Source organism: Anabrus simplex, chromosome 1 (assembly GCF_040414725.1).
Source record: "Anabrus simplex isolate iqAnaSimp1 chromosome 1, ASM4041472v1, whole genome shotgun sequence".
Classification (NCBI taxonomy): domain Eukaryota; kingdom Metazoa; phylum Arthropoda; class Insecta; order Orthoptera; family Tettigoniidae; genus Anabrus; species Anabrus simplex.
Genome location: NC_090265.1, coordinates 726956942 through 726983708, shown reverse-complemented (window position 1 = coordinate 726983708; position 26767 = coordinate 726956942). Strand labels below are relative to the sequence as shown.

The 26767-nt window shown below is 40.3% G+C and overlaps 1 protein-coding gene across 1 annotated transcript in view; it reads left to right on the top strand.

The window, feature by feature from the left end:
• LOC136857426 (ribosome assembly protein METTL17, mitochondrial) overlaps nt 1-25119 on the top strand; it is a 115988-nt gene extending 90869 nt beyond the window's left edge. The window contains exons 8-10 of the mRNA XM_067136079.2: nt 95-236; nt 21114-21252; nt 24819-25119. Coding sequence (XP_066992180.2) covers nt 95-236; nt 21114-21252; nt 24819-24933 — 396 coding nt within the window. The 3' untranslated portion in view covers nt 24934-25119. The remainder of the gene's footprint in view (nt 1-94; nt 237-21113; nt 21253-24818) is intronic.
• Nucleotides 25120-26767: the final 1648 nt, after the last annotated feature.

Genomic DNA, 26767 nt, shown 5'->3' with positions numbered 1-26767 from the left:
GTGGTCCTTGTCAAATGGTGTCATCACAGTCCACAAGATAATTATCTAACTTAGATGACCGTGAGAAATACGAACAGAGCTCTTTTTGTTCCAGTGCCCTCACGACAAATTGTGTCCCAGAATGATGCAGGATGACACACCATGCAATTTCCAAGTCACATACAACCACTCCATTAATGAGTCTACAACACAGGATATGAGAAAGGAGCGGTTCAGTTACCTCATTCTTAAGAAAGGTAAGAGATTCAACAGTAGTAGGCAATTTGTTAAATGGAACCTAGATTGCTTGAATCCAGTAGGACTGCGGAGGAAGATGATGTTACGTACTCACTCTTAGAAAAACTAAAAGGAATTTAGAGGCAGAGCACCTTCACGGGACAAGAAAACAAGGTGGGCATACACTTTCTCATTCACACACAAACCATCTTTCTGGGGGTGTTTGTTCCTTCCATTTGAATATCTTTGAAAAAAAAAAAGACATGACTTCTTGCAGAAAGTTCTATTACTAGACAAGTGAAAGCACTTTCATCACTTGTGAGGGCTGAGACACAACTTGGTGACATCTCTGAGATTTAGCGGCTGATTTTTATGACACTACCTACAGTGAGTGGTTATTGTGCAGAAGGAAACTCATGAGAAGCCGATAGACAAAGGTAGGGAGACTATGGATGAAGATCATGAACAGGGTGCCTCGGAAGTTCTGGATATTTCCAGTTAGACAGTGCAAGTTGTGTCAGCATTATAAGACTAGGTAATTAATCCATTCATTCATTCAATCCTTCATTCATTTATTAGATACAGCCGATGCAGGGCCTTTTTACTATCATAATAATACAAATTTAAATAAGTACTAGAGGACCCGTGCTGCTCCGCAGCGCTCATTATAAATAGGTCAGCTAACTCATCTTGATATGTCTGTTGTAGTTATGTTGTTTTGCCTGCCCTTTCCAGTGGTTTAATGAACATTTAATTAGAAGTGCGTTATGATCTGCCGCAGTTCGCAGTCAGAATTCATCCAATCTGATGTCGTCATACCACCTCTTTGGTAAAAATCTATCCACATATTCCATTTATTATCCTGCAGTTCTTGATGTAAAGCTTGGTATTTTGTCATAGAAGGCAATGGTATTTTTAATCGCAGTTCTTCTACTGTATTTAGAACGGTTGTCCTGTGTGCTCATAGGTTAGTCTCGAAGGAGCGTTTTTTGCCAGGCAGAGAACTTTAATATACATGGCCTTCACTCTTTCTAGTGTAGCTAGGTTATCCTTCGATAGGTGTTCCCAGATAATGTCTAATGCGAATGGCATAATGGGGACTGTTTGTACGTAGACTTTTTTCTCTTAGCAGTATGTAAGTTATTAGGAATGCTATGACATCTGTTGAATATGTTTGGAAGCTGGAAAAGGTTAGAGAATCAAAGAGTATCTAGAAGGGAATAGTGTACTTCGATGATCAGAGAAAGTGTATACTCTCTGGCTTGACAGGTAGTGATCAAACATGGTCGCATGCAATGACGTTACTAAGGACGAATATCACTAGTCACTTAACAATCTGCTAAGTACCGAATGTATTCCAGGTTACGGTATGCCTTCACCCGCAGTTATTGGAGTGATCATTTAATGATATGATTTTATGATTACTCAAAGTTGGCTGAACTTAGAGACCTATCAATGTCTCATGATTCAGCGACAGGTAATTCTGGAGATAATAAAACAAAAATGAAGCAAATCAGTCCAGTAGAATGGACGGACATATTTGCCAAAGCTGTTTTTTGTAAACTTTTTAATATATAGATAATGACATAACAATCAGTATAAACAACAATATTAAGTATCAACACTAAATTAACAACAACGACAATGTAACAAGAATTGCAACTATAACTGGAAGTGTCAGTTACAGAGTTAAAACGCAAAAAGAAATTTTGTGGGTTGGAAGGATGGAAGACAATGGAAACTAGTAAAGGACTTCAAAGGAATCTTTTAATTTTGTGTTTAAAGAATGGAAAGGGTGTGAATATGTCAATATCGGATAGTGAGTTACCAGGAGAGTTGGGAGACAGTCGAAGATAGAGCGTTGATGGTTAGGTGCGGATGGAACACATAATGAGTATGCCGGTTGTGTGTTGGGCAGGGGGAACGTGTATAGAGAAATACGTTGGAAGACTATTGCTTTTGGTATAGCCATTGATTATTTTATGTAGGGGACAAAAATCTGAGAACTGTAAACTGCTTCTCAGGTCAAGGTATAGGAATCGCCACGTAAGGCCATACACTAGAAATAAATATCGCCGCCCGATTCTCTTTTTTTTCTCTTTTTTTGTAATGGTGATCACTGCTGCCAACCTGCTTAGTTACATATTAAAATCACCAGACTTAACCTTAACAAAGTAACTTCAATGTAAGCATCAATAACGAATGTTCCCCTACCCTAGTAAATGATAGAAGTTAAGATAAAATAAATCAAGATATTCATAATTAAGTAGGTTTCCACACTCAATGAGTAATTAAGGAAATAAATACACTTCCTCACTCAAATTAATTTTACATATTTCTGTTTTTATGGTGATGTACAGTAGGCGTACTGTAACCATATTCTTGGAAAGAGAGGTGTGTTAAATGATGCAATTTATTTAATAGTGTGATTTTCAAAAGTTCCGGACATTACTTAATGCCTTTCCTTTCTTTTGTGTGGACATTTCCTTCTCTTTACAATAACCAGTAAAGGAGATTGGGCATATTTTCAGCTTGCAGGCTGAGTATATCTTCAAGCTTATCCAACATGCCACCCCACCTAAAGAAGATAGTCTTTGACCAGAGTGTTCTCCCCGTACTGACTTACGGTTGTGAAACCTGGACATTGAGCGAGTTTGTTAAGCAAAAACTCAGAACAACCCAAAGAGCTATGGAACGGTTCATGCTAGGCTTGACGAAGAAAGACAGGAAGAGAGCAGGTTACATCAGGTCAGTCACAAAGGTCAGTGACATTTTAGAAATGGTATTTACCCTAAAATGGCAGTGGGCAGGCCATGTTGCTCGGAGAACTGATGGTAGGTGGACAAAGCTTGTGCTTGAGTGGTGTCCGAAAGATCATCTCAGACCAAGGGGAAGACCACCAGACAGATGGGATAAAGACATCCGGAAGATTACTGGGATCAGTTGGCAGAACATCGCTCAAGACCGTCCCAGATGGAGAGACCTCATGAAAACCTACCTTGCTTCGGACTTAAAGAGGCCACATCGTAAAAACGATTGAATATGGCTGATAGTGATAGTGATCCAGGAAAAATATAGGAGCAGTAATGTGCCAAGCTACATGAACGGAAATTAGGTCAGCTTTCAAGCTCACTGCAGAATTGAGAATAATAATGTTCTAACTACTTCTATGGTTTTCATATATGCCAAGGTGCCAGAATTTCGTCCTGCAAGAGTTCTTTTATGTACCGGTAGATCTAGACATGGGACTGGCGTATTTGAGCACTTTCAAATATCGCTGGACTCGAACTCGCCAACCTGAGCTAGTCATACATTCTCTCCTTCACTCGCTGAAATTAATTTTAAACATTTCCTGTCTTTATTCTGATGTATGCATTACTATAACTGTATTCTTAAAGGGAGGGGGAGGGAGAGAGAATATAGATTGCATAATTCATTGCAATTTCTATAAGTTCAAGGATTTACCACACAGGACTTATCTGTCCTTCCTTTTAATAATAATGCTAATAGTTTTATATCCCACTAAGTACTTTTACGGTATTCGGAGATGCCGAGATGCCGAATTTTGTCTTGCAGGAGTTCTTTTACGCGCCAGTAAATCTACGGACATGAGACTGATGTATTTGAGTACCTTCAAATACCACCGGACCGAGGCAGGATCAAACCTGCCAAGCTGAGTTCAGAAGGCCAGTGCCTCAGCTGTCTGAGCTGCTCAGCCCAGTGTCCTTCCTTTTGCTTGGATGCTGTCTTTCTTCAATAAGCAGTAGGGGATGGGGGGGCATTTTAAACATATTTTGAGCTTTGAAGTTGGTGTATCTCAAGCTTGCAACATTAGGGAAACCCAGGAAATGTACAGGAGCACTAATGAGTCAAACAACATTACCAGATTTTTACATATGTATTGGCTTAAATCACATGAAGACAGGTTGTAAGGCAAGAATGGGATAGGAAAGAGGGCTAGGACTTAAAATGAAAATAAGTGGTCATTGGCGTAATAAAGGTACAGCTGGAGCACTAGCCTGAAATGAAAATGAGGGAAACGCACAAAAGAAAAAGAAAAAACTTCAGACCTGCCTACTGGGGGGTTCGAATCCACCATATCCTGAAAGCAAGCTCACAGCAATGTGATCGAACTGCACAGCTAGTTCACTCAGTTTCTTATGACACGTAATAGGCCTACCACATGGGCAACCCACTTACCTGTATATGGATCTTCAGTTCTTCAATTATACATGTATGTAAGAACATTATGCACCTTAATAAAAGATACTTCCCTAGTTGGTTGTCTGATTGATGCACGTATAATCAATATATTTGGGAAGAAATACTTTTATTTTATATTTATTTACGTCATAAAGGAGTCATGTTGTCATAGCAATAACAATATCAACAAAATAAATGAATCCAAAGAGGTAAGCATAATTTACTGTATTAAAATTAGTTTATTTACATGTTAAGGGATATTAGTAGTAATAATAATAATAACAAAAGTGTGCAATTAGGAATTAAGGATAAAGGAAATAAATACAATTAAATATAAATATAATTTACAACATCAAGAGCCATTCCATGGACTCTGAATTACAAAGCAGAGGTGTGAATAAACAAACATAATAAACATGAATACTAATATTTAAAAAGCAAAAAGCAAAGTCATCTCCGTACAAACCATGAAAGCCATTGGAAGGGTGGAAGGTAAAGGCTTCCACTATCCATAACGTTGGCACTTGGTGGGGTAGAGTGGTTAGCTCTACGCACGATCGCCTTTGCCCCCAGTAGTTAACCTGGTACTCATTTCTCATACACAAAACATTCCTTCCAAATTACGTTAAACGCCTGTCACTCATGTTAAGCCTACTAGGGTGGTGAACACATGAATAAGAATGCCAATGAAATTATTTTCCTTCTTGACCTTCATGCCGGACAGATGCTTTTTTTGAAAACAAATTCTTTAACTGTAATATGGTTTATGTGTAGAGCGAAACCGCTATGCAGTGTGTGTCTCATAACTATCAAAAATGGAATTGGTAATGTACTATGTATCTGTACAGCCTATATATAAGACTGTTTTACAATTACCTCTCAAGTGACATTTCAGCTCAGTGACAATGCTAAAAAGACTATGGACTTCGAGATCGGCATTCTTGAAGAGGGTTTTCTGCACTTTCCCATTTTCACACATTGATTCAAAAGTAGTCTGTATCAGTGCAACAAAAAATAAATAGCAATATATATCACTGATCTCTTTCATTTCATTATCGTTGGCTTGCAATTTGTTTAAACTGATGCCCAAGCCTCAGATTTTATCTCCTGAGACTTTTTTTTAGCTATTTGTTCTACTCTCTCCTGGACGTGAGCTCACAGCTGCGTGCTCCTAACCGCACGGCCAACTTGCCCGGTCTGAGACTTTTAAAGAGCACAGTCCGCATATCATCATAATGAAGAAAGACTGTGAAAGTATTAACATAAATGCTCTGTTATAGGAAAGTAAGGATCATGATGAATATGGAGCTGAGCAATTTTAAACCTGTGAACATAGATCAAGCATAGCAAATCAAGGGGCGACTAGATTGGGTGAAACTTTAATAACCGGTTTGTGAAAGGGAGCATGATGTAAGAAGACCATAACCATGGCTAGTGACAAGAACATGACAGTATATGAGATACGTCCAATTAGTGACCAAACCATTGGTCTGGAGTGGCTAGGTCCACCTAGTAATAAGACCAGTGGTTTCGTTATGTCTGGCTAGTGACAAGGCTATTGGGCTGGTTTGGGTAGGTCTGGCTAGTGACAAGACTATTGGGATAGATGCAAGCAAAGGAGGTCTAGGGGAGTCCGGGGCCAGCAGGCCTGTATCATTCCCTGGACAGTATTGGCTTGTGACAAAATCATTGTAAATTACCGAAACCACTGATTATGACAGGTTAGGTTGTGATCTACCGAAAACAAATTATAATGACCGGTTAGGTTGTGATCCACCGAAAACCACTGATTGTCACAGGGTTAGGTGCGACAGGATTTGTACTTGAAACCCGTGATGATTGAATGCAATAAACATAAAACCGAATCATTTGGTCTACAAAGTTTTCATCCAGTAGATACGCCAGGAACTGGCGAGCCAACAGCGTACATACAAAGTTTACAGGAATCAACAAAACGGGATATTAATTCATGGTACTCACTGTTCTTTAAAGAGAAGAAATATCCAGTCAGCAATAGCTGCAGTGAACATGGTTTATCACTATTATTGTCTGGCCCCATGGCTAAATGGTTAGTGTGCTGGCCTTTGGTCACAAGGTCCCGGGTTCGATTCCCGGCAGGGTCAGGAATTTTAACCACCCTTGGTTAATTTCTCTCGCACAGGGTCTGTGTGTATGCATCGTCTTCATCATAATTTCACTATTATTGTGTAAAATAGCAACGTACTAATTTTAACAAGCACAGTATGTTCAACATCGACTCACGAATGACGACGGGCAGGATGTCCAACCTCACTAATCTATGTTTCAGACTATTTCTACTTAAAAAATTGCATTTGTCCTCTACTGTGATTTTGCAATTTTTGCTGAATGTTTATGTGGCTGAAATGAAAGCGGATAAACATGGTCTCCTTTTTACAGGAGGAACGAATGAAAATCCACAGCCTATTTCCAGTCATTTGACCAGGACAGGAATGGAATGAATGAAGCTACTATCTAGCGGCGAGGATAGGAATTGTGCCAGCTGCCGAAGCCTGTCGCGCTCCTCTGGGGCAGTGATTAATGAATTATAGATGACTGAAATGATATTGGAGAGTGTTGCTGGAATGAAATATGACAGGGTAAATCGGAGTACCCGGAGAAAATCCTGTCCTGCCTTCGCTTTGTCCAGTACAAAACTCGCATGGAGTGACTGGGATTTGAACCACAGAACCCAGAGGTGAGAGGCCGGCGTGCTGCCACCTGAGCCACGGAGACTTTATAGGAGGAATGTATCGTGGAAATGAAACACATAATTTGGGTTTCATGAATATATAGTTTCTCTAAGATATGTTGATAGTAATTCAGTCATGTACGACGACATGTCTCTTTCATGGTAAAGATGAATTACTGTGCAGTGCTGTCTGTCTTAATAGTAATGTACTATGTATCTGTACTAGTGTTGGCTACTGAGTGCATGATTTGAAGCAGTGTATCGAATCATTCAAGTGTCCGAGTGAATAGATCACTGGAACGGTGAGCTCACGGCACACGATTCAGCTGACTCGCAGCAGACAGTGCTGAGTTGTGCAATCGCGGCTCACTAGCGGGACACTGGACATTGGCGGAGAGCCGAGCCTCCAATGCAACGAGACACAGAGAATCATGGCACACTGAAAGAACCGTGAGCAATCACGTCTCAGTGAGCCACACGACACACACGGCTCGTTATTGGGACACTGGCAGGGAGCCGAGCTTCCGCTGCAGCAGGACGCAGTGAATCATGGCACAGTGAAAGAATTGTACGCAGTTACGGACCAGCGAGGCACAACACACACACGGTTCATTATCGGTACACTGGACATTGGCGGAGAGCCGAACTTCCTCTGAAGCAATTCATACAGAGCCATGGTACAGTGAAAGATTCGTACGCTATAATGGACTCTCAAGCTCAGCTCATTTGAAAATAATACCCACTTGCATTCACTGTCCTCTTCTTATGGGGAGTTTTAAATAATAGGTGGATTTATTTGCAGTGTCAACAAGGTAGTCAAAACATATTTCCAAAGTACCTAGTTTGTAAGTAGATAGACTATTAGGTTATTCCATTTACCGTATTAGTTTAATCAGTGGGTATTTTTATTAACTAGTTGACATTCGACAATTACTTAAACTCAGCTCTCTAGCCTCCACGCCTTGCTGAGTGGCTCAGATGGTTGAGGCGCTGGCCTTCTGAGCCCAACATGGCAGGTTCGATCCTGGCTGAGTGCAATGGTATTTGAAGCTGCTCAGCCTCGTGTCGGTAGATTTATTGGCACGTAAAAGTGCTCCTGCGAGACTAAATTCCAGCGCCTCGGCGTCTCCAGAAACCACAAAAGCTGTTAGTGGAACATAGAGGCAATAACATTATTATCTAGCATACCCTATGACTATGAGTCATGCTCATGACCACTCGAAATTGTCTGTTTTATATTCGGAAGAACCGCTCGGTATTCTCTCAGTTCGCATGTTGCATCATTGTACAATACTTCAGTAATCGAATCATGAAATCATCGGTGTACATGGACAGTGAGTACATAAGCAGGCTTATGCAATAGCTTAAATAGAATGATGTTGAATAGGAAAACCAGTGGGCTACTGTACATCTCATGTAGCCTATACAAATTATGACGATTTGAAAAAGTCCTCTGCTGATAGAAAAAGACATTTTCAAAGATGACCGAGCTAGTTGGCCATGCATTTAGGGTCACGTAGCTATGAGCTTGCATTTGGTGAATGGTGGGTTCGAATCTTATTCCAATCCCTAACTCCCTTCTTTAAAAAACAAATATTTGCCCCAATTTTCATCCTTAACTATCACTGTACTGTAATCTTACCTACTTTTAAAATACCACTGAAACTTATTCGTCTACCAATGTCATTCCACACCACCTTTCCACTGACAGCTCGGAAGATACCACTTAGTCCAGCAACTCATCTCCTTTCTCCTAAGTCTTCCCAGCCGAAACTTGACAAAATTTTTGTAACGCTACACTTTTGTCAGAAATCACCCAGAGCAAATTGTGCTTCTTTCTTTTGAACTTTTCCAGTTCTCGAATCAAGTAATCCAAGTTAGGGTCCCATATACGGGAACTACACTCAAGTTGGGGTTTTACCAGAGACTTATGTGCCCTCCCCTGTACATCCATACTACAACCCCTAAATACCCTCATAACTATGTAAAGAGAGATCAGCTCACTATAAGAAAATGAAGTAAAATAAAGAATATTCCAGGTACAAAGCCATCTTTCGTTCCAGCATGAACAATAACCAGTCTTCCTCCCTCAGACACAGGTCGACGAATTACTCCTTGAACATCCTGTCCAGATTTGTGTGGTTTATTCCTGGAGTATGTGGGTGACTGTGAAAGAGAAATGCACATTTGAAACGAGACACACCTGATAAATTATTCCATGATTTTTATATAAAATATGATATACAACATATATATTCACCATTCATAAAAATCCAAGTCTCATCTAATAAAACAACAGGTTTTGGTTTTCTCACTGTCCTTATTTCACATGTATTCCCTCAGGAAACAGGTTCTCTTAAAACAAATGTCTTCATTTTCTCTAATATATGCGTAGGGATCCCCTTTACTCCACACAAATCCCATGGCCTTCTTAATGATGTTTCTGTGCCCTTGTACAAATAATGTCATAATTTGCTTTCATGTGGTCGAAAACCTTTCTTACAGTTACAACTCCTGTGGGCAGAAAAAAGAGAGTTACAAGGGGCTCAAAAGAGCTGTATGTCGATACATGCATAAAACATTTCTGGGAGATTATCTCACCTGCGTGCCAATTTCTATAAATAATGTTGCAATAGATTCCTTGTGAAATTTCCTTACCTTTATGTAATTTATCATAAATAAACCTTGCTATCGCTTCCTTAGAAAAACTGTCTCTGCCGGTCACTGGATGTTCATGCTTCCGGTGTTTACCTGGGGTAGAAAATTTAACTCCCTTCTTGAAATTTCCTATTACTTTTCGGACTGCACTAAAACCACGCTGTAAGAATACACACAAGGAAATATATTACATACTCATATGCCGTAAGTCAATATGAATAAACAAAGTTTAAGTCTACAAACCGTATCAAAGTTGTGACAAGGCATGGTATACATGATTAGGTTAGGTTACGTTCAGAATGAAATACTCCTCCATTTCAACTGATTGTCATTATGTCAGAAAATTATCATAGAAACAAGATAAAAATAAACACTTACCCCAGTTAATTTTGAAACTCTTTATCAATAGGTCTGTATCACTACGACTGATACCTTCTTTGTCTTCGTATGTCAATTGCTCATTGCAATGTATAAGCATTTCTTGACCTGATTTTTGTAAAGGGCGTAACATTGCTTTTGTTTTCGGAGGAGTTCTTGCAGATTTTTCTTGCTTCTTAGAAATCCCAATCGAATTCTGTACGTAGGTATGGGACGGAATAGGACCATAATTAATAAAATGATGTGTTCATCATTTCACACAGACTATGTTATTAAATGCATTATCCAAACATGCCACAATTCTACTTACCTGGTATTAGCCAAATAGATTTACATTCCCACAGAAAAAGAAAATATGCTTTAAATATACTCGCAGATGTATCACTAGTGACTTTAACAGTACTGTAGTGGCAATATGTAATTCAGGCAAGAACTGTGACTGAATGTTACCAACGTGCCAGATTAACGGTAAATGTAAGACGATGTATCGGCAAGTAGGGTCCCTAAATGGTATGGTTACCAATACTGCAAAATAACCAACAGCAAAAAAAAGTAACTATAAATCACTACCTTAACATTACAGGGGCAAAAGAGTAAGGTTGCACCCTTAGTGTATAGGCTTACGTGCCCAGGACTATAGTTCGAGATGTCAGATTAGTTTTGTTCTTAAAAACAGGATTGAGAGTGTTAACAATGAAAGTGAAAAAGTTTAAAATACTATTTAGTTGAGATGTGTTTATGGTAGCAGATGAGGACCAAATAGGGGAACAGAAGTCGTTCATGGAGAGAACATAGGAAATGAAGTACAGGGTTATTTCAAATGATTGAAGCGCTTTCATAAATTTACTTTAGCTCCATGAATTGACATATGGTCACAAAACTCAACATCATGTAGAAAAACTCAAAAAGTTTTGGTCTGCTGAAATCGCACTGCAGATTTCTGCCACAAGAGTGCAGCAGCAGTGCGCAGTGAGACAAGATGGCGACAGGAGCCGTGATAGCGTTTGTTGTGCTTGAAATGAATACACATCAGTCTGTCATAACAGTGTAACGATACTTCAGGACAAAGTACCACAAAGATCCATCAGCTGCTAACTCCATTCAGCGATGGTATATGTAGTTTCAAGCTTCAGGATGCCTCTGTAAGGGGAAATCAACGGGTCGGCCTGCAGTGACTGAAGAAACAGTTGATCGTATGCAGGCAAGTTTCACGCGTAGCCCACAGAAAAGATAAAAATTTCATTGTTCCGTATTGAAAAGTATTACAGATAAAATTGAAATAATAAATAAAGAGGTTCAACCTATTCAATACCAAAGAATAAGAAATGCAGTGATTACATTCTTATTTAATAATAAGTAGAAGTGGTACCGGTTTCAACCCTAGTCCAGGTCATCATCAGCCGATTAAAACATGAAAAACAATGCATAGGAAAAAGAAAATAAAAGATCAAGTTCACTCCGGATCAGTAGAAGAGGCGATATAAAAAATGACGGGGGTAGACACTGTAAAATTCCGAAGAAGTAAAATGTAAGTCACTTAAAAGAAACAGTGCGTAATTTTCTGAGCGGCAGTATGGCACACGCAGTGTTAGGCAAAGTCTTATAATGTTTATGAAAAGCGAAGAATGGTTAAATGAGCTAGCTTGTATACATTGTTAGGCACAAAGTCATAACACAATCGAACCCATAAGAAGATCCATAGTCGTGCTGAAGCTGAAGATGAGTAGATCAATTGAAGTAACTTGCCAGCTCCCGGTGATCAGCGCGATATATTCAACATCAGGCAATGTGGTTTCAAACGCCAACGTAAAAAGAAGAATAGCTTAAAGATCCAGTATTTGCTTCGGTTGCGGGGATGTAGGTATATATAGATACATGTAATAAAATTCAATATAATTGAATAAGTAATTGTGATCCTGTAGAATTTTTGGAACAGTTGACGTGAAAAAACAATTGTGAAGAGGAAAAAATATAGTAAAAAGCCCAATACCGGAAACAAATGAAAACATATATGCACAGTGCGCTATTTCTTAAAATGTAAAAATTTCAGGTCGTGATTGAAGTAGTCGAAGTCGGCGCAAGTCAAGAGTTAAATTTGAACGAGAAGAACTGAAATGGGAAGGTTGTGGGTTTGGAGAAAGGTACATGCTCTTTAATTGTGGTAAATGTTAAATCCTCCAAGAGGGAAACCGTGGTGTTGACGCACACTCAGCTGATAACCAGCACCAAGGGAGACATGACAAGTCCTGATTGACAACTGGCCAGTCTACTTTACTCCATGCTTGTCTCACAGGTAGGCTGAAAGTAGCTTCGATTGAGTCATGGTCAGTGTTACGAATATTTCTGTTTCTGCCAACAGACACACTAACACTAGTTACTGTAGAGAGGAGGAGGTCCAACGTTGCCAGATTTCTGGTAGGTTTCAAGCAGAACTGCTGTAGATGAAGACCGTTTATGCAGTTTGTCAAAATAAGTGAATCCACTGGGTCGATTACTTTTCCAGCTGTCGTAGATTGCCACAATCTCATGACATACTCTTAATTGTCTGTATTGTTATCCATTACTTTTTGGGTGTGTATTGTCATGGCCTTTGACGAGGTATGTTGGGTTAATACTGATGTGTTGTGGCTGGTTATTATTACAGTAGAACCTCAATGCATCGTTCCCGGAATTGTCTCTTATTCCCGTATTCATTGTTCAATTTGTTTGGTCCCAAAAATATTCCATATAAACCAGTGTTAAATTTCCCCGCATTTATAATTCCTCGAACTATCGTTTTATCGCATCGATCGTCAAAACAATATTTGTCCTCGGCCACAATTTTCCCGCATTAATCGTATGTAAGAAAAATATATGCAAACATTTTTTTGAATTTGAAGTGACAGCGCAATACTTTGTCATAGAATAGCAGCAACCTGCTTTGCGAGAATGTACGAGCGATTCAGAGTTGCTAGCCTTGAGCAAGTATCTTGTAGTCTGGAGTGCTGTGCACAGGTTATTCACGCGCGACCTCACTAAGAGTCTCCTAGCGCCAATGCTCTGCCGAAATCCACTAAAAGACCCGTACAAGTATTCTTATTTACAGGAATTAAAACGGAGGCACCGTAAAAACTCGGATTTGTCACCATTTCGTGTGTTGCCTTTGGCCAGCTAGGGCTGCCACCTTTATTGAAAATAACTAAATTGCGCAGTTTAAAATCGTCACGGCGTGCGCTGGGTACTTCTTAATTAGTCACCGGGTGATTAATTGCATCATACCTTGTGGAGTGTGTGGTATGCTAGAGGCCTATTGACCGTTTTGCTGCCCCCTGCCCAATCGTCTTGTTACAAGCCAGACCTAACCAAGCTAGACCAATAATCTTCTCGCTAGCCTGGTCTTGTAACTAGTTCTTAAGTTGCCAGCCCCGCTGTGACATCATCCGAGGCGCACCGTGTTGAATTGCTAACCTCTGTGACATCGTCCAAGCCTCGCCGTGTTGGATCTCTAACCTATCATCCGCGAAGGGTCTACGCAATCTTTACCAAAATTAGATTATCACCGTAATATATATATAATTAATTTTTAATAAGAGAACTAAGCTTTAAGGTTTTCAATTATTAAGAGATGTAAAGAAAAGTGAAACGAAACAGCGTATTGTGTATGTATGTTCAGTCTTCAGCCCTAAGGCTGTTTGGATCCTCAACAGCTCTGCCATCAGCTGTCATAGATGGCCTACGAATTACTGAAGAGGCGTGCTAGGGAAATAATAATAATAATAATAATAATGATATTTGCTTTACGCCCCACTAACTACTTTTTCAGTTTTTGGGGACGCCGAGGTGCCGGAATTTAGTCCTGCGGGAGTTCTTTTACGTGCCAGTAAATCTACCGACACGAGGCTGACGTATTTGAGCACCTTCAAATACCACCGGACTGAGCCAGGATCGAACCTGCCACGTTGGGGTCAGAAGGCCAGTGCCTCAACCGTCTGAGCCACTCAGCTCGGCGCTAGGGAAATGAGGAGCAGGGTAGTTTCCCGTTGCTTTCCTCACTGAGCCAGGAGTTACAATTATATATCAGTTTACCAAGCCCACTGAAATACATGCACCAACCGACCCTATGAGCAACATTTTCACTCCATTCATAGCAGGGACTGGCTGCAGAAGGAATGGCATTACTAGCATCTCTCATACCTCAGTCACTTTCATATTGTCAAAGCCTAGATGCTCTAGCCCATACCAGAAGACACAGTGCACTGTAAACACTAGGTCCTGCCAGCAATTCACGCTTTTTATTTTCACCGCGTATATCATGGTTCAGGTTGCAATATTTTGGTGCCAATAATATGAGCAAGTCTGGCTCCATGGCTAAATGGTTAGCGCACGTTGGCCTTTGGCCCAATGGGTCCCGGTCGGGTCGACGATTTTAACTTTTATTAGTTAATTCTTATGGTTCAGGGGCTGTGTGTGCGCCGACTTCAGCATTAGAATTCATCATACATTGGGCCGCATTTTCATATGCGCGTAGATTGCCTATCACCCGAGAACTCGAAAGACCTGCACCAAGCCTCTCCGAAGGCCAAACGCTATTGTTGTTGTTGTTATTGTTATAATAAATTATTATTTTTATTATGAGATTTTCATGATAAAAAATGTCCAAATAAAGTACCTGTATCTTATTATTTTGCTTTCCTCCTACTTTTTATGTTGCCCGTATTTATCTTTTTTTTCCGCATCCATTGTCATTTTCTCCCCTCCTTCTTGAAAAACGATGCATCAAGGTTTTACTGTATTGTGACCGTTCATCGCATCGTCCTGAGCATGTTATGGTACCCTGCAGTTTGAACATGCTGTTTTCCATGCAAGTTTACGACAAATAGTGCCCATAGCAGTGCGTTTTACACGTCCCGGGATGTGAGTGGCTCGCCGCCAGCCCGAGAGGCCGAGCTTTCGTTACGCACAAGTAGCTAAAACGGGTCTTGCGCTAGCGAGAAATTGGAAAGCACTCCTTCTCTGAGGCACGAAGAGAGAACGAGGCACGTCAAGCGAAGCAGAAAATGTAGGTCACGGAGCATTGCCTCCAGCCCTGGAAATATTATATTTCCGCAGACTTCCCTGCATATTCATTCGTACCAATCCACAATCTTCAACTGTTTCTGGAGATAATAATAATAATAATAATAATAATAATAATAATAATAATAATAATAATAATAATAATAATAATAATAATAATCGTGAAGTACGTGACGGATCTTTATGAGTTAGGTCTCATAAGAATCAGCGTTTATGCTAATTTATAACACTAAGAAGTGTTTTACATAATGGAAATAGTAATGAGTACACAGTAAACAAGGCTGTAGCCAGATGGCTTCCAGATGTTGACAGCGGGCTACAAGACAAAACTCAAGAATTCCCCAAGCTGAGACTCTGCCTATCAGGTGACGCTTTCAAGATTATAGACAGATCCACGATGCGATCGTAATGAAAATCGATCAGTGAGAAAATGAGAGAATGAGCTTTAATTTGATACTACACTAAATGTTGTGAACTATGTATTAGCGGAGCGATGTCTAGCAAAGAGGCATGGTTCATCCCTTTCAGGCACGCCAGACCGCTCTAGCTATATAAGGGATGTATTTAAAACAGTAAGACACTCTAATTTCTACAGTCTACGTTCTACAGCATGCTATACCGTGTTTATTCTTATACATACTTGCTGTGATACATTGTGCAGTGGATAATAGTTTTGTCAGATTTAGTGGTGACTCAGTAATTGTTCGTGAGTGGCTACGAGAGAATAGCACTTTCCAGTGAAGTGATTTAAAGATAATGTGTATATAAGATTCACTGCTAGAGAATTCACAAGGACCGAGCTCGATAGCCGCAGTCGCTTAAGTGCGACGAGTGTCCAGTATTCGGGAGATAGTAGGTTCGAAACCCACTGTCGTCAGCCCTGAAAATGGTTTTCCGTGGTTTTCCATTTTCACACCAGGCAAATGCTGGGGCCGTACCTTAAATAAGGCCACGGCCGCTTCCTTCCCACTCCTAGTCTTTCCCTGTCCCATCGTCGCCATAAGACCTATCTGTGTCAGTGCGACGTAAAGCAACTAGCAAGAATTCACAAGGTACAGCACGAAGCCGCGAGTATAGTTGTCTGTGTGACATGTGTAGAGGTATGTTAAACCATATGTGAGTGAAATAAATGCAGCTCGATCGCAGTTAGCTATGCTGCCCTATAACTAAGTGTACGGACGTAATAATACTGAGGGATCGATGTAGGAGATCTACAGCTGTGTCTTATTTAGAGAGCAAGCTGGGAGAAGGAATGAATGGCTTATTATTGAAAGGGCAGTATCCGCTAGGCAACCCCAGATGCAGTAGATAATCTGTTTAATGACTAGTGCTGTGAGTTAGGCCAAATTAAACCCACTTTAATTTAAATTAACAGTGTTTAACCAGCGACCAGCCAAACGTGTGTTAATTCAGGGCCTAAATGCTGAGATTGAACTAAATATGCGAATGAGGGAATAGTATCGGGCGACATGAACAATACCAATACTAGATTAGAGAGCTTGAGTCCCTGAGTATCTCTAATCATAATAATCAGGGCCCGGATTTTGTTGACTAAAAATGCAAAAAATGACCTAAAAATTCCAACTGTTTATTTTTTGAAACTAAATTACATACATTTTTAGATATGAAGAATATTGATTATATAATTGATATTTTCTCTAATTTTTACATAGCAGTATATCAGTTCTTTGTTTTGGAATCTCGGTTTTCCTTAGAAACAAAATGTACCAGGTACTCCATAAAGAGAAATGATCTGAAAAGGAAAACAACGTTCCTATAATCGTAATCGCCGTCAGTTGCAGATTTAACTGTAAAGCTATATATAATGCCATATTATGTAGGTTTTAATATTTACCTCAGACCGTGTTGCAGTAGATAACTGTGACCATCCGTAGATTCTCGAAGGTAAAAGAACGTCGATTGTCGGCCAAAACGTTCTTGTACATCGAAAAGCACCTTTCGACGTCCACAGATGTGAGGGGTGTGTACTTGAAGTGCGCTAAATCACGTGGTGACAGCTCTTCTTCAACATCCACCACACTGAAATCTTCCCCAGTGAGTACCCAGACGACTGAGCATGAAACCGTGTATCCTGTGTTTTTATCAAGAACAGGTTTTAGTTTCTAAACTACCGACTTGCCAAGTTCACCACACACATTTTCCAAAGTTTCCTGCATTGCTCTCACCAAAGCTGTCGCTTGTTCGATTGTCACACCTCTGTCCGGAAGTCGTGTAATAGCTGACAGCAGGGAGCTAAAATTTGCGTTAATGTATTACAACTTACCCTGCACATCGTCAGTTGAAAACATCTCTTGGGCGATTTTGATAGCCATGGCGTCTTGGGCTTCTAGAGAGTTTATCAGTCACTTCACTGCTAAAAAGTTGTCACTGTAGTACTCGCACACATTGATCCACGTACCCCAACGTGTGACTACAGGCTGCGGTGGTAGTGGGATATCGGAAGCTAGTGACTTAGAGTTTCCTGCGGAATGGGGCCTTGATAAATACCTTTTTTACCTGTGACACAAGTCTATCAATATCAGGAAAATTCTCCCTCACGTAGTCTGTCTCTCTGTGGAAAGCATGAGCTAGACAACTTACATGCACCATTCCTGAATAAAAAGCTTTGATAGCTTTACCAGCTTTAACTATGTAAGGCGCGGCATCGGTCACGAAAAGTAAAACGTCATCGTACCTCACACTGTCAGGCCACAGCAGAACCATGGCCCTGTCAAACATTTGACATATTGTAGAATGATTGACAGATTCCAGGACTTCAGAAGTTAGCAAAAATATTTCTGCAGGATTATCTATTTCCAGGGTTCCTACAATTACATTAGCTACGTAACGGCCTTCAGCATCAGTAGTTTCGTCTGCTGAGACAAAAATCTTCTTTCCACTTGTTCTTTCCCGTATTCTTTGAAGTGTTTTTCTCATATCAGAGCGCCGGGCTGAGTGGCTCAGACGGTTAAGGCGCTGGCCTTCTAACCCCAACTTGGCAGGTTCGATCCTGGCTCAGTCCGGTGGTATTTCAAGGTGCTCAAATACGACAGCCTCGTGTCGGTAGATTTACTGGCACGTAAAAGAACTCCTGCGGGACTAAATTCCGGCACCTTGGCGTCTCCGAAGACCGTAAAAGTAGTTAGTGGGACATAAAGCAAATAACATTAATTAATTAATTATCATATCAGAGAGATATGTAATTTTTCCTTAGGGTAGATTCGTCCCGAATGGAATGTCCTGTATACCATGCTAGGACCAGCCTTAATTTAGGAATACTTAGTTTATGAAGAGGAATATTTGCTGTGACAAAAACTTCACACAGTTCATTAAAAAAGGCTGAGGTTGTACCTCTGCTTGATGATATGTTTTGTATGAGTAACTGTTGAATACTTTTCTTTCTGCTGATATTCTGAATACCTCACACATGTTTGTTGCGACTGACGTGCTGTTGAACAGTGAATCTTTTTGCTGCTGCCACTTTCACTTCACACATTCTACAGAATACATACCTGCCAACTTTCCCGATTTAGGCGGGAGACTCCCGATTTTCGACAGTTTTTCCCGCCTCCCGATTATTCTAATATTTCTCCTGATTTTAGCTTATTTTAGTGAACTTTAAACATTTGTTTTCAAATCCCACCATTTCAGCTTTGTATGCAAGTGGCCGAAAGTCCTTTGCTCATTGGCCTCTTTGAAATGAAAAATATCGACGTTTATTAATGCGAGAAATGCGCACGAATGTGCGATGTTTATTGAAACCTGTGTACCGCGACGCGTGTATCGACTGTCAATCTCTCGTCCTCACGTGCTATGTTCCTGTTCGTTCGCATCAGTCTAGTCGATTCTAGAGACTAGTCGCTAGATTTGGAGTCTGTTTTAGTAATTTAGTGACAGAATTTCGTAATGATTTTAGGAGCCATTTGGAGACAATTCTGGCGAGTTTTAATTTATTACTTGATAAAAATATTACGCTTCTCATAATCGTGCGGGCACGAGATGCAAGATATTAATCTATGCATTTTCTAAGTAATGGCATCTAAGCGCATGACTGATTCACACGTCTGGAGCATGAGTTCATACTGTTTTCGGTAGGCTTATCAGAGACCGATTATCTCGCTCACATACTTCCTGTGAGCCTCATATAACAACAGTCGTATTTTAAGACAATAAGTGTTATAATATACGGTGCCATAGTACTCCTGTATTGTGCAAGATATGTAGAATAAGCAGTTTTGAGCAATTGTATCTCCTGATTCCTCCCGATTTTTCCTGATTTTCATCTCTAAATCTCCTGATTTTTGGTTTTGTAAAGTTGGCAGGTATGAGAATAGTATTTCACCATCTGTAGAAAAGGTATCTTCCCCGAATTCAGAGACAATTTGTCTCAAATGACCTGCCTTGGATGGTTTTACCTTTGGCATTTTAACACTCATTCTAAATGGTTACACACAACTGACATCTACAAACTGTACAACTAAAACTGACCTGAAGGAACAAGGAAATGGAGTACACTGGCAGAAATACCTCACTGCTGATGTCACACTGTGAACACACTTCTCTGGTGAACTGATGAAGGGTTAGCCCTCGTCTGAAGGTCACCCAAGAATAGCTTAGCTCTCACCTCCTGTTAAGACACAAAGTACCGAGCTCGATAGCTGCAGTCGCTTAAGTGCGGCCAGTATCCAGTATTCGGGAGATAGTAGGTTCGAACCCCACTGTCGGCAGCCCTGAAAATGGTTTTCCGTGGTTTCCCATTTTCACACCAGGCAAATGCTGGGGCTGTACCTTAATTAAGGCCACGGCCGCTTCCTTCCCACTCCTGGCCCTTCCCTGTCCCATCGTCGCCATAAGACCTAACTGTGTCGGTGCGACGTAAAGCAACTAGCAAAAAAAAAAAAGACACAAAGTTGAGGGATGTATAGAGCTACATACTCAGCTCACAACTGAGTGCAGAAATATTCAAAGATGAACCTTCACGTAAACCTTCAAGTACGTCAAGATATAGGAACTGGTTGGTTGATGACGTAAAACGTGCATTCTTATTTTAAATTAACCAATAAGAAAAATAAAATAATTTAAAATGACAAAATAATGATGCAAAAGTGAAAAAAAGACCTAAAAATCAAATATTTCTAAAAAAGACGAAAAAATGACTTAATAAATACGCATTTCTGTAATCTGGGAGCCATGAACAGAATTTGTATATAACTTGGCAACTTCTATGGTACACTCTTCTACGACATTCATCCCTGATTTGTCCTATGTCCTCGCTCTTACTCCTCATGCACACATGGTGTAATAGAACATCTTAATTTGGAGCTTAATGTTGTTGTCAGCTCCCGCTTGGAGCACTGTGCCAGCATACAGCGACCACCTAGTGACGAACGAGCGTACCACTACAGGTCCATTCTTACATTGAAACCCTCATTATTGTAAAAGTCTTCCTCGAGAACAGTCGAGGTTTTCTTCTGAAGATGCAGAGCAAAGTTCTCTGCAAAACGTACAGAGATTCACCTTGTTTTCTTGACCGGCATAAGCCCAAAAGCCTATATCATATCTAAACGTAGCTTCTATTCTTAATATCAGCATGATGTGTTTATGCATTTTGGTTGCCATAATATGTTGAGTATGCAGACTGAAACAAATTTTTACTGTAAAACACAAAAACTGATGCCCTCGTTAAGAAACGCTGCTTTAACAATAAACTGGTTGGTCACGTATCACTGGTTAGGACGTGCTTGGACCTGCGCCATGGTGGATTACCTGAGAATCAAACCTTTAATGGTGTTCTGCTGTTGTTTATAATTTGATTTTGTTACTTTGAAGAATATTTAATTTTTCTACCCAAAAGTTCCTTGCTGTCTGTAACGTCCTAATCTGATTGTTTTAGGACCACGGCCGGAGAACGATCCCCAGTGGCCGAGGATTGTGCGCGAGACACTCTGCAGATCGAAGCATGTGGTTTGTCGAATGTGCACATCTTCCGGAAAGCTTCAGGAGATCGTATTTACAGCATCGAAACATGGAAAGTACGTAACACTAACTTGCTTCATACTTACTCTACTTTGTAAACATAGTTTGTATGTTGTATGTGTAGTATGCTATTCAGGTGCTAAGTATCCACGTTGCAGATGAGATTGCTATCTTAGCTAATTCTGTAAAGGATTTGAGTAAGTTGCTAAGAACATTCAACAAATACTTAGAAAAATATATACTAAAAATAAATATAAAGAAAACAAAATTCATGATAGTAGACAAAAGGAAGCTTACAGCTAGAAAAAACCTACAATTAAATAACACACCGATAGAATAAGTCACAGAATTCTCCTAGTTGGGTAGTGTAGTTACCTCTGATAACAGGTCACTTTCGGAAACCAAGAAAAGAATAGTGGTAGCAAAACGAGCCTTCCAAAATAAAAAAACGTATTACTAAAGAAGCGTCTCAGTTTGGAGAACGGAGACCTTTGTGTGGAGTGTGCTGCCATATGGATGCGAAACCTGGACATTGGGGAAACGGAAAAAACAAAACTTGAGGCTGTAGAAGTGTCTTTTTGGAGAAGAATTACGGAAGTTGGATGGGTAGGAAAGCAAATAACCTTGTTTTAAAAAATGTAGAGGAGGATCAGTGTTTATTAAATATGATAAAGAAGAGGAAAACAAATTTCCTTGGACACGTACTGAGACATGACTCTCTTCTCCAAACCATCACTAAAGTTAAAAGTACTGGGAAAGAGACCCAGGGGACAACCAAGGATGTCACACATCAGGAACTCCGTCTGTGAACTGCCATGTGGTTCAAATAGCAACGTGAAGAGGGTAGCAGAAGATTGTCAGATGTGGCTACACTGACAAGGCATTGTCCGTAGTAGATGATGATGATGATGATGATGATGATGATGATGATGATGACGACGATGATGACGACGGGCAGTATCAGACTGTGTTGGCTTGTCAGAGGTAGAACTTTTGGTTAATTTGAACCTGAAGGGTCAAGAAAAAGTAATTTGAATGAACCACTAATTCGAATTAAACATTATCACACATCGCACTTACCCGAACCTAGAATTCAAAATGATCTGTACTGCAAGCACTTCACTGTGTACATTCCATTATTAGTGGAGATCTGTGGAATTTGCTAAGAGCAATAACACAGATTTTTTATTTTCACTTTTCTTTGAAAATTAAACCCATAATTGACCTATTTGACCTGAAAAGTACATAGCCAGTCAGTTTGTGCTACTGAATAATCTGATTTACTCTCATCATCATCATTGACCAACTGTGGTACTCAAGCATCCATGAACCACTCTTCTCTCATAATCTACCAATGTTGTCCTCTCTCCTTGACATCTTTACTAGATTGTTCCATTTTTCTCTGGGTCACCCACTCGTCTTTTCGTTTTACTTTTCTTTCATATTCCCTTCTTACAGTCCTGCTGGCACTTGCATGGCCAAACCACTTTTGTAGTAGAGTGTCTCCTGTCCCCACCTCCTCTTCTGGTCTTCTGGATCGTGGTGCAGCTTGGAGTTTTGCCTCCTTAACGTGTTTATTCGTAGGATGACGGTGTAATAGGCTCTTAGCTTTCACTGGTCGTTGATCTCACAGCAGTTGTCTCACTCGATGGTAAAATTGTGTTTCCTTGCTAATTCAATTGTCCACCTCATATTTGGCAAGGTTGTCTTTTAATACTATCCTTTGAAGGATTGCGTAGCTATGAGGTTGCATTCGGGAGATAGTGGGTTCGAACTCCACTGTCAGCACCTCATTGTTGCCATAAGACCTATCTGTGTTGGTGCAACCTAAAGCAAAATTGTAAAAATAAACTTTGAAGCACTCTTCAATTTGATGTCATTTGTGGCTTGTCATCTCCCCTCTGTATCTTCGTCACCATCATCTTAGCTTTGCTGATATTTAAATCATATCTCTCAAACTCTTGACTCCATCTCTGTAGCCATTCCTGCATATCGTTTTTGGTATCACCCCAGATCATCATGTCGTTTTTAGTGTCTTCAGTATGATATCCATCATGTCAATAAATAGGTGGGATAACAAAGCACTGCCTTGCTGTACTCCTTCCTTTGTTTCAAATCAGTTGGACAGCCTGCAACCCTCTTGCACGCATTTCTGGTTTTTGCTTACAGCATCTTCAGTTTTGCTATAAGGCTGTCGCAAACCTTCAGCACTAGTAGGCATTCCCAGATATGCTTCCTTAGTATGCTATCATAAGCCTTTTCGATGTTTAGGATGTCTCTCTGTGCTGTGCTGATGGAGATTCTGAAGGTGATAGGGATCCGATACCAACAAAGAAGAATTATCTACCATCTGTACAAAAATCAGTCTGCTGTGATTAGAATTGAGGGCTTTGACAAAGAAGCAGCAATCCAGAAAGGAGTGAGGCATGGCTGCTGTTTGTCCCTTCTCCTATTCATTGTTTATATAGAACAGGTGATGAAGGAAATCAAAGAGGAATTTGGAAAGGGAGTCACAGTCTAAGGAAGGGAAATCAAAACCCTGAGATTTGCTGATGATTTTATTATTTTGAGTCGGCAGAAGATCTGGATAAATTGCTGAATGGTATGGATGGAGTCTTGGGGAAGGAGTTCAAGATGAAAATCAATAATTACAAAACAAAAGTAATGGTGTAGAGTGGAGTGGAGCGGAGTGGAGTGGAGCGGAGCAAATCCAGGTGTTGCAGGAAATATGAGAGTAGGAAATTAACTCTTAAAGGAAGTAGATGAATGTTGTTACTTGGGTAGTAAAATCACTAATAATGGCATAGGTAAGGTGGACATAAAATGCAGACTAGAAGAAGCAAGGAAGGCCTTTCTTAAGAAAAGAAATTTGCTCACCTCAAACATTGATATAGGAATTAGAAGGATGTTTCTGAAGACTTCAGTCTGAAATGTGGTGTTGTATGGAAGTGAAACATGGACGATAACTAGCTCAGAAAGAAAGGGAATAGAAGCTTCTGAAATGTGATGTTACAGAAAAATTCTGCAAGTGAGAGTAGATCAAATCATGAATGAAGAGATACTGAATTGAATTAGTGAGAGGAGATTGATTTGGCTGAATTTGACGAGAAGAAGAGATAGAATGATAGGACACATCTTAAGATACCGAGGACTTGTTGTTCAGTTGGTTTTTGTGGGAAGTGTAGGTGGTGAAAACGCTACAGGTAGACCAAGGTATGAATATGACAAGCAGATTAGAGTAGATGTAATAGCTACGTAGAAATGAACAGGTTAGCACGGGATAGGATGGCGTGGAGAGCTGCATCAAACCAGTCTATGGAATGATGACCCAAAGAACAACAACATCTCTCTACTCTTCATGGCAGTCATAAGAATTGTAGGCAAGGTTACCTCGAATTCCCCAAAAGTTCAACAAATGTTAATTTTTCAACCTAAAACATTAATCACGCAGAATAATTGCTGTTCAGTCAAACAACAAACAAACAGCATGGAATAATCAATGTGTAGCTCAACAATTGATAAAAATTATAAGAAAGAAACTTCCTAATTGATTTGCATGGGACTGTTGATCCAGATGTTTGTCTCTGTTTTTCTGGTGTTAAGTACACTCTACTTGTTGCAGACTCCCGTACGCGTGTGCGAGAGCAAGTAATTGGGGTGACCTGCTGCCGGTTAAGATACAACAGGAAGCTGAAGACTCCACTGCAGCTGAAGAGGATACAGAGTCCAATAGCTAGTCTCAAGACATTTTACAAAGTGACACTCTCACTGCTTTCTCACAAAGGGCATTTGAGTGCAACACTTAGCGAGTGATTGTGACAGCACAGGCTTAACTCTGGTTCCTGTGACTTATGGCTGTAGAGTCACTTAAAACTTGCTTACATTTTGTATATAAGAACAATAAATTACCGTAGAATCCCGAATACCACCCGCACTTTTCCCCCCAAAATATTGGTTCGTAATCTTGGATGCGGGTTGTATTCAAGCCGTTCATTCTTGTAAATACTTACTACGTTTACATGGAGTATTGAAATAGATTTGAATACGGTTACGGTATTCAATATGCCACATGTACACGGGCATTGAGGTCTTATTGTGTTTTAGTTGTTCTAGAAAACAAATCGATTTTTTCTCAATACGGTTACAGTGGCATTTAAACGCGAAATGTAAGGTAATGAAATATGGTAAATCAAAGAACATGGGTAAATATGCGGTACATATGAAAGCCGCTGCTGCGGATGCTTGATTGTCATTTGTTTCACAAGTGTTGCTGGCATGCTGGGTGCGCGAATAGCTGATCTCTTGGGATAACGTACTTTGCGAGAGTCAAGACTGTTGGTTACGGAAGTCTACCTTGCTCACATTCAAGTTCCGTATCTGTCCTGTGAAAGTGCTGTCTCCATAGTAAGCGATGGATTCAAAATGGCGTCTGCGGTCATTTACTGTGCATGAGAAACTTAAAGTTGTGAGCAAAGCTGAAATATACAGAAATCGTGCCATTGGCAGAAAGTATGTTATTGATGAATCGTGTATTTGTGATTGGCGGAAGAAGAAGGAAAAACTTCTAAAAGGTAACGATGATTGCAGAGCGTTCCACGGGCGGAGTGCAGTGTTTCTGGAAATTGAAGAACGACTTCACAAATTTGTGATAGTAAAACATGAGTTAGGATATGGTGTTTCTAGTGAAATCTGTTAACTGAAAGCACTAGAGATCTCAAAAGAACTCAAAACACAGGGTTTTAATGTAAGCCGCGGATGGATCCGAAACTTTCATTGGAGAAAGGGATTGTGCATTCGAAGATGTACGTCTATTTCACAATGTCTCCCTCGGGCATATGAAGAAAAATTAACAGCCTTTCAGCGTCACATTATTCATTTGAGGAAGCAAAATTCTTATTTGCTATCGCAAATTGGAAATGCTGCCCAGACACCTGTCTATTTTGAAATGCTGTTGGAAAACACTGGATACGAAGGGTTCTAAAAGTGTAACCATCAGGACAGGTGGTAACGAAAAGCAACGATGCACGGTAATGTTGTGTGTATTAGCGGATGGAACCAAACTCCCTCCATGTGTGGTTCTGAAAAGGTCAACACTTCCGAAAGGAAACTTGCCGTCTGGTGTTCTTGAGTCCGGCTGGATGGATAGTGCATTAGTTGAGGACTGGGTGAAGTGCGTTTGGCAATGTCGCCCGGGAACTTTGTTACAAAAACGAAACATGCTTGGGTTGGACAGTTACAGAGGACATACAACTGACGCCGTAAAAGATTTGATGAGGAAAGGAAAACCGATCTTGCGATAATGCCCGGATGACTCACTTCTATTTTACAGCCGTTGGATGTTGTACCTGAACCGGCCTTTCAAAACTACAGTGAAACAGTTGTACACCGAATGGACGTCTGATGGTGATCACGCGTTGACACCAACCGGACGAGGGAAGAGGCCTGAAGTGGGACTAATATGCAGCTGGATCAAGACTGCATGGGTGCGCATTCCCAACGATTTAGTGTCCAAAAGCTTTAAGAAATGTGGAATTTCAAATTCAGTGGACGGTAGTGAGAACAACTGTGTGT